The 12,932-nt window shown below is 40.4% G+C and overlaps 1 protein-coding gene across 5 annotated transcripts in view; it reads left to right on the top strand.

The window, feature by feature from the left end:
- The window catches only part of KCTD1 (potassium channel tetramerization domain containing 1), a 100,858-nt gene that overhangs the window by 71,911 nt on the left and 16,015 nt on the right, over window positions 1-12,932 (top strand). For 4 of the 5 annotated variants that reach the window (XM_077352558.1, XM_077352560.1, XM_077352559.1 and 1 more), the window contains exon 2: window positions 2,571-2,749. In XM_077352558.1, coding sequence (XP_077208673.1) covers window positions 2,571-2,749 — 179 coding nt within the window. Of the gene's footprint in view, window positions 1-2,032; window positions 2,157-2,570; window positions 2,750-12,932 lie in introns of all 5 variants that reach the window. The other variant, XM_077352557.1, reaches the window with a different exon arrangement.

Consider the following 12,932-nt stretch of genomic DNA (forward strand, 5'->3'; position numbering starts at 1 on the left):
TGATATAAGTATTGCAGGCCTGATGGAAATATAGGCAAAATTTGAATGCTGCATAATTCTAGTGTGATATTTTAAATTGTGTACAGTTTATTGGACAAAATTGTAAAAAATCCAGTAATTGTACATGCCTCACAATTATTGTACAATGATGAAAGTTGCCATCCTTCCCAGTGTATGTTAGCATAAATTCTATAGTGAGAAAACATATTGTTTTTAACCATTCCACAGTATCTGTAGTGTGCAAAATACTTTATGATTCTTGCCTTACAGTTTAGTCCTATGCATAGTTACTCCAGATGAAGGCCATTGACTAGATCAGTGTTTCCCAACTTTTTTACCATTGAGAAACCCCTAAACAAATTTTCACGTTTCAAGAAACCCCGGAAGTGATGGGATTGTGCAGAATATGGTTGGGCAGCATAGCTGTGTACACAGCTACCTGAGCCCCCTCCTATTCCCATCCCTTCCAGGGCCATCGTTGGCCATTTTCAGAGAGGTATGTGTGGATTGACATAATCATATATGATCGTATAACTGATTGAATGTATAACAAATGTAAAAAATATATCTACAAATTAAATAACTCCCATCCATTTGGGAAACCCTTCCAGAACCATCAGGAAACTCTAGGGTTTCACATAACCCTGGTTGAGAAAGCCTGGACTAGATCTTTCATAGGATGGTAGCATCCTTTTTATAACTCTGTGAGATAGTTCTCATTTTATGGTTTAAGAATAGATATTTAGATTCAGAGATCATAACATTATTATTATTTATTAGATTTATTATCCGCCGCTCTCATAAAACATCTTGTGACAGTTTACGTAATAAACCCCACACCAATTAAAAACATAAAAAACATTAACATTAAAATGCTTTGGCAGCAAAATATCAAGAACTCATCCTATATCCATCCTCCCCCTTCCCCCCCCCAGTCCACCTCCACTCTCTCAACATCTCAGGGCATGTGCTTCTAAGGGTGTCATCTGTTATTCTCATCTGAGGAGGGGGCCCTTAGATCTTCCATGCCCTTATCTCAACCAAAGACGTGGTGGAAGAGATTTGTTTTGGAGGCCCTACGGAACCGTGAAAACTCCTGCAGGGCCCTCAGCACTTACGGGAGCTCATTCTACCAGGTCAAGGCCAGGACTGAAAAGGCCCTGGCCCTGGTTGAGACCAGGAGAACTTCTTGGGAGCCAGGATCCACCAACAAATTAGTATCCGCAGAGCCCTGCGAAGAGCGTAAGGTGGTCCCTCAAGTATGTGGGTCCCAGACTGCAAAGGGCCTTAAAGGTCAATACTAAAACCTTGAATTTGATCCAGGCTGCAACTGACAACCAATGCAGCTGCCTCAGCACTAGTTGGATGTGGGCCCTTCAAGATATTCCTGTGAGGACCCAAGCTGCTGCATTTTGTACCAGCTGCAATTTCCGGGTCAAGGACAAGGGAAGGCCAAGGAATAACCAAGGTTACCTAGGAGACCATATTTGTGAAGGTGTTAAACCTAAGTGTATGGGCTATGCGCTCATCCACTAGATTATTAATCTTGTGTGTAAATGGATTACAAGGCATACAGAGCATATTTGATGAATCGGCATGTCTGATTTTTTGTTTTGCTGAAAACCTAAATGTAAAAATTTAGTAAGTGTTTGGTATTCTCTGCCAGTATGTCCAAGTGATATTTATGAGAGCATATACTGGGAGAATGTGAGGTTCTCTTAGAAATATGGCCAGGTTTTATTTTGTTTACATTCCAGAACTTTGAAACTGGTCTGCCTTGCTGGCTTCAGCAAAGTACTTTGCTTCAGTCTGCCCCACCCTAACTTTGTGCACAGTTCTAGAGCTTGCAGTTTACTGAGCATTGCATTTCCAGTTTGACTGAGGACTTCCTTTCGCCTGCATCTGCTTGTGTTGCTTCCTTTTGGAGTTTGCTTTCTTTGAGAAACCGCTGGGAATAACAGCCTAAATTGGGTGCAGAGGGGCATCTGTTACAACTTGTATAATACTTACATGGAAAATGTCTTTCTCAAAGGCTCTCGGTGCCCCACATTTTACAGTACATGAACAGTGGGCTAGTCCAGGTGTTTCCTCTTCTGTTTACGTGATATGTGAACTGGAAATCCAAGAGAAGAGTTGGCAGAATGGAAGAGCTGAGGGTTTGTATTTATCTATTCTAACTGCATAGTTTACGAGGGTTTGGGGCACAGCAAAATCTTTATTTTTTTCCAGTTGCTGTTAATAAATATATTTGATCTCAGACATAAAATAATTTGAACCTTGATGATTTTAACAAGATGTTAAAAAGTGTTGCTCTGTTCTTCTTAATGAAAGCATGAAAATGTTTTTCTGTAGTGTAGATTGAAGTGACAGTCTGCATTGCAAGAGGAAAACTCAGTGACTACATGTCTTAAAAACTAAACTGATATTTGTAATGACCTATATTTAAAGAATGAGCCTGAGTTATGTGATGGCAATATTGTATTTTTTTAATGTCTCTAATTCCTTGTTTGTGATGCTGTAGACTTCGTATATAAAGTAAAATTCCTAATAATGTTTGTGTCTTTTTGCAGGACAGTCGGCCCAATATGTCAAGACCTCTGATCACTAGGTCCCCCGCGTCTCCTTTGAACAATCAAGGCATTCCCACGCCAGCACAGCTAACAAAATCCAATGCACCAGTACATATTGATGTGGGTGGGCACATGTACACCAGCAGCTTGGCTACTCTTACTAAGTACCCCGATTCCAGGTAATTCTAAAGACTGTGTTGCATGATTCTGGTAGCTCTGTTACTTTACTCACTTGTCTCCTCCATAATATACTCTTTACACATTGTAAGACTTCTTTCTTTAAATTAAATCTATTTTCAGGGACCTTGAAGTACTGAATGGAAAACATTTTGTTAAATGAAGTACAGCAACTAAATTCACTGGTCTCGGTGATCAATCCTTTTTGGCTTTGCCTTTTGGCTAGCAGTTGGATAGTCCTCCCGAATGGCATGCAGCAGCTTATCCTTCTGTATGCTAGTGTCATGAAGACTGTAATAGAAGGACTCTCTGGGGCTGGCAAGTAGGAGAAAAAGAGGAAAAAGTCAGAAGTACTCCTTCAAGGGGAGTAAAAAGCATAGAACCAGACAATTGACATGTAGTCTTAGAATATGGTAGTATTATTTGGGAAATTCCTAATATCATGTGCTGAATGTTCAGGTGGATCCTGAGTAATAAATTACTTAGAATCCACAAATTGTATTTCTGCCAGTCATGTTGTCAGCATTAATAACCTGTTCGGTGAGGTGGAGGCTAGCAAAACAAGTGTAGATTCAGTCTCTCACCACCCACCCACAGGTGATTTGGCAAGTGGTGACTGAAGCATTACGTACAGTGTCCCTTTGTATTCCACTGCCAGCTGGGGCTCTGGATGCAGAAGCCAACTTCTGCCCAGTTGCATAATCAGGTAGATGTATGCAGTCCATAGAAAAAGCATCCAATTAAAATGGGAAGCCTTACTCTGTTTAAGTAAAGTGATATTCAGATTGACTTCATACTTTTAGTAAAGTATCCCTTGTTGGTGTAGTCATTTCTGCTTACAGCACAATGAATATCAGTTGGTCTTGTCTATACAGTGCAATAAATTGAATTTGTCGTAGTCTAAGGCAGGGGTAGTCAACCTGTGGTCCTCCAGATGCTCATGGACTACAATTCCAATGAGCCCCTGCCAGCGTTTGCTGGCAGGGACTTATGGGAATTGTAGTCCATGGAGGACCACAGGTTGACTACCCCTGGTCTAAGGGATATATATTTATTTATATTTTTAATCTGGTGACAGAAATTATGTAAGTGATGAAATGAGACAGATTAGACATTTTATTCTCTGGGTCTCCACAAGTAGAAACTAATTTGAATGATTCAAGCTAATAGAATACTGTCTCCCCAACATAGCACCTTTTTGTGTCATGTGTCCCTCCATATATTTCCTGGTGCCCACTTTTCTAAAGCATTATTATTATTATTATTATTATTATTATTATTATTATTATTATTATTATTATTATTATTATTATTATTATTATTATTATTATTATTATTATTATTATTAATAATATTGTTATTATTTCCTGCCACTCCCTGGGTAGGCTTGTGGCGGGTAACAGTTGTCTTAAAAATCCCAATTAAAACCCCATTAAAAGACATTAAAAATCATAACATGGTGGCAGCCAATCACAATCTACTCCCACCTGCCAAGGTGATAGAGAATGGGGGAGATGATGTATACTTCAGACCCCTGGGGGGAGCAACGCTCTACCTTGCAGACCCCAGTCTCAGCCATAAACCTGGCAGAAGAGCTTCGTTTTACAGGCCCTGCAGAATGCTGACAAATACTGCATCTGTTCCTCAAACCAAAAAGCCAAATCTGACAATATTTTATCTCATTGGAGCAGGAGGGGCTTCAAAAAGGAATCACCTTTATGTCTACTGGCAATACCGTTCAGAAACAGCTATATCATAGGAGGAGATATATCTTGTAACTTACCAGCATTGCATGATTGGCCATATGGCAGCCATTATGTGATCAGCTGTACCCCACAGACTTAGTGCAAATTTTGAGAATGCTGTTATAGAAGTCAGAATTATTTTGATTTGGCGGAAAAGTGTCACAAGGTGTTAAATGTCAATGTGCTTCACCTTTACTTTCTAGAACAGAGCCATCGAATGTGTAGGGAGGTTATAACAGTAATAGGGAACATACACACCTGCATTCTTCAGAAAAGAAAGGACTTAGGCATCAGAGTGTGGCAGTATAAAAGAAATTGTGTACATTTTGGCAGGTTTATGATACGTGCAAATCCTTTTATTTGTCAAAATGCTGCCAACCCCTTTAGATTTTGTGGAATTCTGCTGCAACTCTGGTGCCAGCATGGCTTTACCAATCAATCTAAAATGAGAATTTTGCCTTATATATTTTTTCATTTAAGTAACTTCTTCCTGTATTTTGAGATGTTGTTTATATATTTGATTACACAGAGAGTAACAATCATAAGAATTTGGGGCTGAAGGTAAAAGGCATATTAAATATATGAAAACTCTACAAAATCTCTTGGTGGTGTTTTTTTGAGGGACAAAACTGAAAGAACGACTTTGCAACAGATATTTTTTCTGTGCTGTTATTTAGTTTTCACATGTCAGTAAATCATTGTCCTCCCCTTTCCATATATAAGTTCAGAAATTATGATAGCCCTGCATAGCTTCTTTGACATTCAAGGCCTGTAATTTCATAGGTTTTTGGTGGGTTTGGGGAGGGGAGGTTGCCTGTTAGGTATGGCAGTGACAGAATATTTTCAAGTACTTAAAACAATTGAAAACCCACAATGTTACTAAAAAGTAATCGAGTTTCTTGAAACAGTCGTATTTCGCTTTGTGGTGGCTATAAATTGTAATCCCATCTTAACTGTAAAATTTTATTTACTTTTTGCATATTTCCTGAGTTATATGATTTCTCCTTGTGGAAGTATATTTCCTAGAGATACTTGGCACCATTTGCAGCATCCTTCCTCTCAAGCGCTGGCTAAAGTCACACTTTTTCTACCCTAGCTTGCGAAATGAAGGGCTGACAAGACTTACACCAGTAACTGGATATTGCCCTTTAAATCTCCGGCTGACACAGTGGAAGAGACTCTTGAATCTCTCACCTGTTTCTGTCCGCAGTATCCGCAGCAGGTGGACTGAGCACAGGGATGGGATGTCTTTCTTCCCTTCGTGCAACAGGAGACTCAAAGTGAAATATCCAGTGTCACCCTGGGTAAGAAGTAGCATCTGTTCAGGAGTACACAAAACATGCTTGTGATATCAGTGCCTGTTGGAGCTCTTGGAAGAAAAGGAACATAGCTGTGCTTGTGTTTCTGTTTGGTCGGTCTAGGAGCTGTTGCACAGGAAAGGGACATCTTGAAGAGATAGAGATAGGGATGGATACAGACTAGCATTCTTAATAGCAGCTACTAAAGAGTTCTCTATTTTAGAGAGCATCTAAGAGAGCAGTATCCACCATCACCAGACCTGAGATAAGGCTGGCTACTGCCTAAAAGACCTCCAAGTATTTTTGGGGGGGAAAGCCCTCTTTACCAGATAATGAAATTAAGGACACTAACTTTTTAGATTTTTCAGTGTCATTATTGTTAAATATGAGGGTATAGTTTTTACTATAAGGGCATGTATTCAGTGTGGGGAACTAGATTTTATGGACAACAGATCATTTGAATGACTTGCATTTTTATCCACTAAAAGAAACACCAGGGGGCCTCTGATTGGTCCGCACTGAGAGGGTCCTCAGGGCAAGTCAGACACTCTTCCCTGCCCCCTCCACCTCCCACTTCAACAACACTGAGATGGCAGGAGGTAAGCTGCACGGTTCCGCAGTCCCCTAGCACTCCTCCTCACCACTGGTGGTGGCTGCATGGACTGGCTGCCTCCCCTGGGAGTGCCCCATCTCTATTTGCCACCTACTTGTTGCTAGCGAGGGCAGGGAGGCTGCTGCATCCTCCACCCTGCTCTCTCTACTCCTCTAGTGTCACTCCATGAGAGCTGGCAGGAAGGGAGGTCTTCCACTGGCTCCCAGCCCACTTTTAAAAGCTTTGTCCCTGGTAAATAAATGAAATTGACATATTACTTAAAAAATGAAATTACTGGGTGTAGTGGATAAGAGTGGGCACCTCTAATCTGGAGAACTGGGTTTGATTTTCCACTCCTCCCCATGCAGCCAGCTGGATGTCCTTAGGCCAGTCACAGTTCTCAGATTTCTCTCCGCCTCCTCTACCTCACAGGGTGTCTGTTATGGGGAGAAGGATAGGGGATTGTAAGCCACTTTGAGACTCCTTAGGGTAGAGAAAAGTGGGGTACAAAAAACCAGCTCTTCTTCTTTGTCTACTATGCTGGTATCTCCTAAACTGCTTTATAGTTGCTATAAGGAGTTTAATATACAGCACGTGTATAATTGCAGGACTAAACAGACTCTGCTTCTAGCTTTGCAGCCAACACCCATGGCCACCCACGGGGCATGTTTGAAGCTTCAGGGTTTAGCTGCCAAGTTCTAGAATGTTTGTTGCTGGCTGTGTTCCACTTTTTTGCTGGCTTTGCGTTTGGAGAGATTTGCCATTTGTGGGATTCCTTTTGCAGCGACTTTTTTAAATAAAAGGAGTTAAGTGAGGAAGATACTCTTTGGTCACATAATGCATTGAGTGTGTTGTCTTCAAACTCATGTTTTATATAACAGTTATTGAGTAACCAACAAAATCTGACTGTTCACAGCATGCAGGTATTGCAAGGTTGCACGTTTGTTGTCCACTAAAATGTTATCCCATCTCTGTTTTTGTATCTAGTATTCAGCTTCTAATCTTGTTTCCCAGTCTAGTAATATCTGCCCCTGTGTTTTTTCATTATCTCTGTACATGCAGACTATCTTGGGTTTTGTCCAAGACATTTTCCAGAGTACAGTCCTCAGAGAAACATGATCATATTCATATTTTAAGCCCCTTTGCTTACTTGGTGGTTGGATTTGAATACTGCTTCATATATAAAGACCACAAACTAGCTCGTGGCAGTTTATATATTTTCTTTCTTATTTGACCGTTGCCATAATTGGTGCCCCTTCCTGTTCTGACATGTGCAAAATTGAACATGGCTGGGATGAAGCTTTTCATGCTCAGAGTGGGGAGGAGGGAGGGGATTGTCCATTCACTTACATTATGCTGTAGTGATGTTCCTATGAAGGTCTGTGTGACATGGAAGGCAAGACTACATCAGTAGCACACATAAACATTGGCTGGCAGCCAGATCCAACTGAAAGTTGTAGATCTTTCATCAGCTACAAATGTTTTGTGAGATTCCATCAAATGATTCTTTGTCATAAATCAATGTTTGTGGGAAATATTTTTAAAACCATTATTGCATCAGTTTATTTAAATGATTAGTCCTACCATATGTTTTTATTATTCCTTTTCTCTGCCCCAGTATGACTTCTGTCCCTTACTTGTTCTTGATGACTTTCAACTTGATTTCAGAATATTATTATTATTAATTCAATGTATACCCCCACCTTATTCCGAAGTTCAAGGCGGGTTACATAAAAGCATACCCTATCAAAACCCATCCCTAAAACCAACAACCCTAATTGAAGCATAAAGTCCCTCCCCCCCCAGTCAACCATCAGAGGGGGTTCACTCCGTAAAATAGCATAGCTTAAGGGGACCCAGTGGTCTTAAGAATAAAGACCATTTTTGTTACATTTTTATTTTAATGTTAAGCACCCCAAAAATTTAGGAACAAGATTTATTTTTCTTCTTGCAGAATTTTATAGTTTAATGAGCATACTTTCTAATTATTGCTACCACAAAACTTAATCCTTAATTCTTCACAGTTTATTATCATTTTAAAAAAAAGCTTTGACAAAAATGTAATGTATAAATAAATATGGGGGTAATGCTGATTGTCATCCCAACAAAAAGTTAACCTCTAACTTTTATCTAAATAATCTTTGTACTTCTGTTGAGAATATGCAGAAAGCACTTATAATAAATGATACTAGGTGCCACAATGACACCTTTAGTTTTTTGGGACACCCTGCTGCCTGGGATTTATCAAGGCCAGCTGAAGAGGATTTATATTCATTGTAGTTGCTACAGCAGTTACACACATTTTGTATCCTTCTATGGCAAGAAGTTATCTTTTAGAAGCAGCCTGAATATCATGTATTGGTGTACATCTTTAACAATGTGATACTTGGGAAATCCCTGTTCCAGATTAATATTGCTGTGGAATGTTCTTATCTATCACTTGGCATCCAGCCATAAGACCTGAGAGCTGTCAGCACTTCAGAAATATGGCATTGGAGTGCTCTGTGTTCCTTCTGTTAGAATCTGCCTGCAGTCATTGATATTAGGCAGAATTTCCTGTCAGAGTTCCATTTCAGGAACAGAAGATACTGTGCTTTCTGCACATTCTCATAACATATATCTAGCTCTACTTTTATAGCAGAATTTAATTTTTGAAAGGTGTTTCATCCTCTAGAGAGCTTTTATCTTCTCTGTGGAATGACCTGAATAGAATTGTTACAGTACAGTAGATTATATAAGATGTTCACATGGTAATGGTTTCCTCCCTTACACGTAAGCATCAAATCTGGTTTGCATAGTAACTAGCTTTCCTTTTATCCTCATTAGTGGTAACAATTAGTTTGCATTCTTGTGCAACTGGATATTATGTCTCGAGTACACAGACATTAATTTATGGCTTTACTCAAAGAGCCATAACCGCAGATTCTAAACAGTAGCAACAACAGAGCCTACAGAGTTTCTGTGCTAAAAGTAGGTTCCCAACTTGCCCGGCCTTGCTGAGATTCAAATTGAAGGAAGCTCAGAACTCCCTCCTCAAGTTCATTAAGACTCTTCTGGGCACTTTTTACGCATCTGAAAAATTGATTTCTTTTTAAACTGTTTAAGAAGAGGCCTTAGGGCTTTAGAGCTTATATTAAAAAATGGAATTTATTCCTGTCTTGGAGCAGCACAAATAGTCAATACTAAATTGACAAATGATCCTTTAAGTTTATCCATTGAATCTATTCTCTTCAGGCCCCTGAATAAGACACTTCATCAAAAACATCAACATCTTGATGACACATAACAGAAGAAACCACGTGAAAGTTAACCCACTTTCTCCCCTCCCAAGTAATTGCTATTACAGAATGCCATAATGAGTGGGGTAAGCTGATAAAAGCAAGAATATTTTAAGAGGAAGAGGTTAGGAATGCTTTTTGTTCTTGTCGCTAATTCCATTGCATTTAACACAGTGGTCCCCAACCTGCGGGCCGCGGCCCTCCCCGCCCCCCCCCCCCGCAGTAAAAAACTTCCCAGGCCGCAAGCTTGTGGCCCGATGCGCGGGCGTGGAATCAGGGCGCGGCCCAATGCACGGGCGTGGCCTGAAGCGCGGCCCGCGGGCGCGGCTTGAAGCGCGGGTGTGGCCCGCGGGCGTGGCCTGATGCCCTGCCGGTCCCCAGCCTCAGAAAGGTTGGGGACCACTGATTTAACACATTTAAAATATAAACACATGAGGTGATTCCTGTGTTGTCGTGGAAGGCACTTTCATAAGTCTTTCCTGTCTCCCATTCCTATGAACTCTGAAACTCCCTTTGAGTACTCTCCTGGGGGGAAAGAGAAACCTTCAGAGCAGTGGGGTGGGGTTACTCTGGCAGGAGAGAACTGGCAATAATTGTTTGCATTTCTTGCTGCTAAGATGTGATAAAAATTAATATCTTAGTTACATTTCTGCCTTCGAAATTTTTAGTTGTAGTTCCAGGGAGCCTTCAAAAGAACAATTTGCATTAAAACTCAATTTAAAATATTGTTTTCTGTATAAACCAGCAGGTTAGTATGACAAACAGCCCCCCCTCCCACTCTTACTTTCTTGTGCTTCATACTTTGGATTTTTAATTATTCTTTAAATGCTGAACAATTGTTTTAGTGTCAGTTTTCCAAAAGGAAGATAGAAACTAGTAGTACTAGTTTCAGTTTTAAATTTAAATTTTAAATTAGGAAGGATATATTACAAAGTTCAAGAAGAGAAAATTTTTTCATAAGTTGGTTTTTGTACCCCACTTTTCGCTATCCAAAGCAGTCTCAAAGCAGCTTACAATTGCCTACTCTTCCTCTCCCAACAACAGATACATGGGGCTCAGAGATGCACGGGTGTGGCCTGATGCGCGGGCGCGGCTTGATGCGTGGGCACGGCTCGATGCGTGGGCGTGGCCCGCGGGCGCGGCCCGATGCCCTACCGGTCCCCAGCCTCAGAAAGGTTGGGGACCACTGCACTACACCACATTGATCTATCCTGTGGAAATTAAAGAGGGGGCGTACAGGGGGGTGGATGAAATTGACGTATTGGATAGGATAGAAACAGCGTGCCTAAGATGGGAATTAGTGGGATGATAAAAGACAGTGAATGTAGGATTGATGAGGAAAACTCAAAACACCAGTGAGCCAAGCGACCACTTCCCTTGTTGTTAAGGCCCTGATGAAGCCTTCTGTATCATCCTGAATTCTGACTTCTGGCACAAATGGGTTAGATAGAGGAACTCTCTTTATTTTGACCAAACTCTACCACTCTGTTTATTCATTCCAGATTCCCTCTTACAGGCTGAAGACCAGGTGGCAATAAAACTGAAAATGACATGCATAGCGATAGGGAAATTGCACATAAAGAGCACTGACAGTCCCTGGCTATGCACAGATTTGTGGGATTCTCACTGTAAAAGCCAGGGTGGAGTTCCTAAGTTAATAATTTTAAAGGGGCGATGGAAATACTTAGATGTCTGTCCCTGACTTTGTCTGGCCATAAGTCATGCTTGGCTTTCTTTTGTCTTCTTTGTGGCTATATGGGAATTTCATATTTTAGTGACCTTAGGGTAGAAAGCAAAATTGGTATTGAGACTTGTGCTTTCTCCCATTTTCCATATCTTCACTGTATTTTTTGTTAAATGAACAAAACTGGGGAGGGGAGGATAGCGTTTTTAAAAAATCTAGGCTGCTGAGATTTCTAGAAGACCTGTGCAGCTCACTTCATTTTGATATATTTCCTAAACCTTATTTATTTGTTCATTTATTTATGGGCTTTCTTCAAAGATAGCCTTTCCAATATAAATCTTTGATCTTGTTAAATCTGTGAACAGTCATTTGCCTCTTGGGCTGCATTTTCAGTCTGGCACAGCAACTTTCTGCCTTGAGCCACAGTAAGTCTGAAAAAAATTACCAGTTTCCCTGTGCCGTTACTTGGAAGTTCAGAAGCAGATATTAAACCGGGTCAAACACATGTGAAAGAGTGATCTCTGGAGAAGGGTGGGATGCAAAAAGAAGTAGAAGAGAGGTATCAGCAATTACATGAAGGTACCTGATCCTGCACCTGTGTGAGGGGTGAGTAAACAGAGTAGCATTGCAAATAAGTAATAATACTAGGTCACTAAAGCTGACATAAAAATAGGCCGCCTTTTCCACAAAGGAAATAATTTGTTAAGAATCCCCTTTTGTTAATGGCAGGTCATTCCCCACTGCTTGCTTTATCAGGCTGAGTTCTATAAAGCAAAGAGAACCACAAACACACTGCATCTGGTGTTATTCACAATGCTGTGATACTGTTGAGTAGTGTTCCCTGTTAAGTATGCAACTGTTTAAATATGATTTAAAATATAGTTTAAAAGAATTCATTCTGAGATTTTTTACAAGGTTATGGTAATAATCTTCCAAAAAACTAACTTAGGTGGTAGTCAAATGTAGGATCGCTCACAACTTTAATTTATTTATTCGTTCGAGTTATATACCACCCCTCACTAATGCTACTACATTTGGCTCACAAAGTAGATTTTTTTGCCCTCAACACTCCACGGCTTAGAGGGAACATTGCTGTTGAGTTGAATGCTTTTTGCCTTCCAAAATGTAGAGGTTCAGTTATAAATGTTCAGTTTACAAATGGAAGAGAAATAAAATCCTAAAACTGATGCACTATATGTCTCTCTTCAGTGCATCATCTGAAACGGATGTTGAGTTGTATCCAAAGTACTCTCAGCTAAAGCACTGCTTATGGAACAGAACTTTCCTTCCTCAGCCTTCCCACTGCACCCCTAAACTGCTGTTCCTGAGAATTGGGGGACCCCCAAAAAGGTGCTGGGGTAATGGGAGGTTGTGCAGTAGAAAATCAGCAAAAACCACCACTTCATTATAGTGGAGGTGCCCTGCCTTTTGGGGAAAATAAGGTTTGAATCCAACACATGATTGAATGTCAGTGTTAGCCCAGTGATGGTATGAAATTGAAAGAGCATAATTTAAGAATGAGGCAATAGAATGAGGCTATAGGTTTTAATATCATCGTCCCGATTGAGCTGTTAGTTTGTTTTGTTCT

The sequence above is a fragment of the Paroedura picta genome, chromosome 9, assembly GCF_049243985.1.
Source record: "Paroedura picta isolate Pp20150507F chromosome 9, Ppicta_v3.0, whole genome shotgun sequence".
Classification (NCBI taxonomy): domain Eukaryota; kingdom Metazoa; phylum Chordata; class Lepidosauria; order Squamata; family Gekkonidae; genus Paroedura; species Paroedura picta.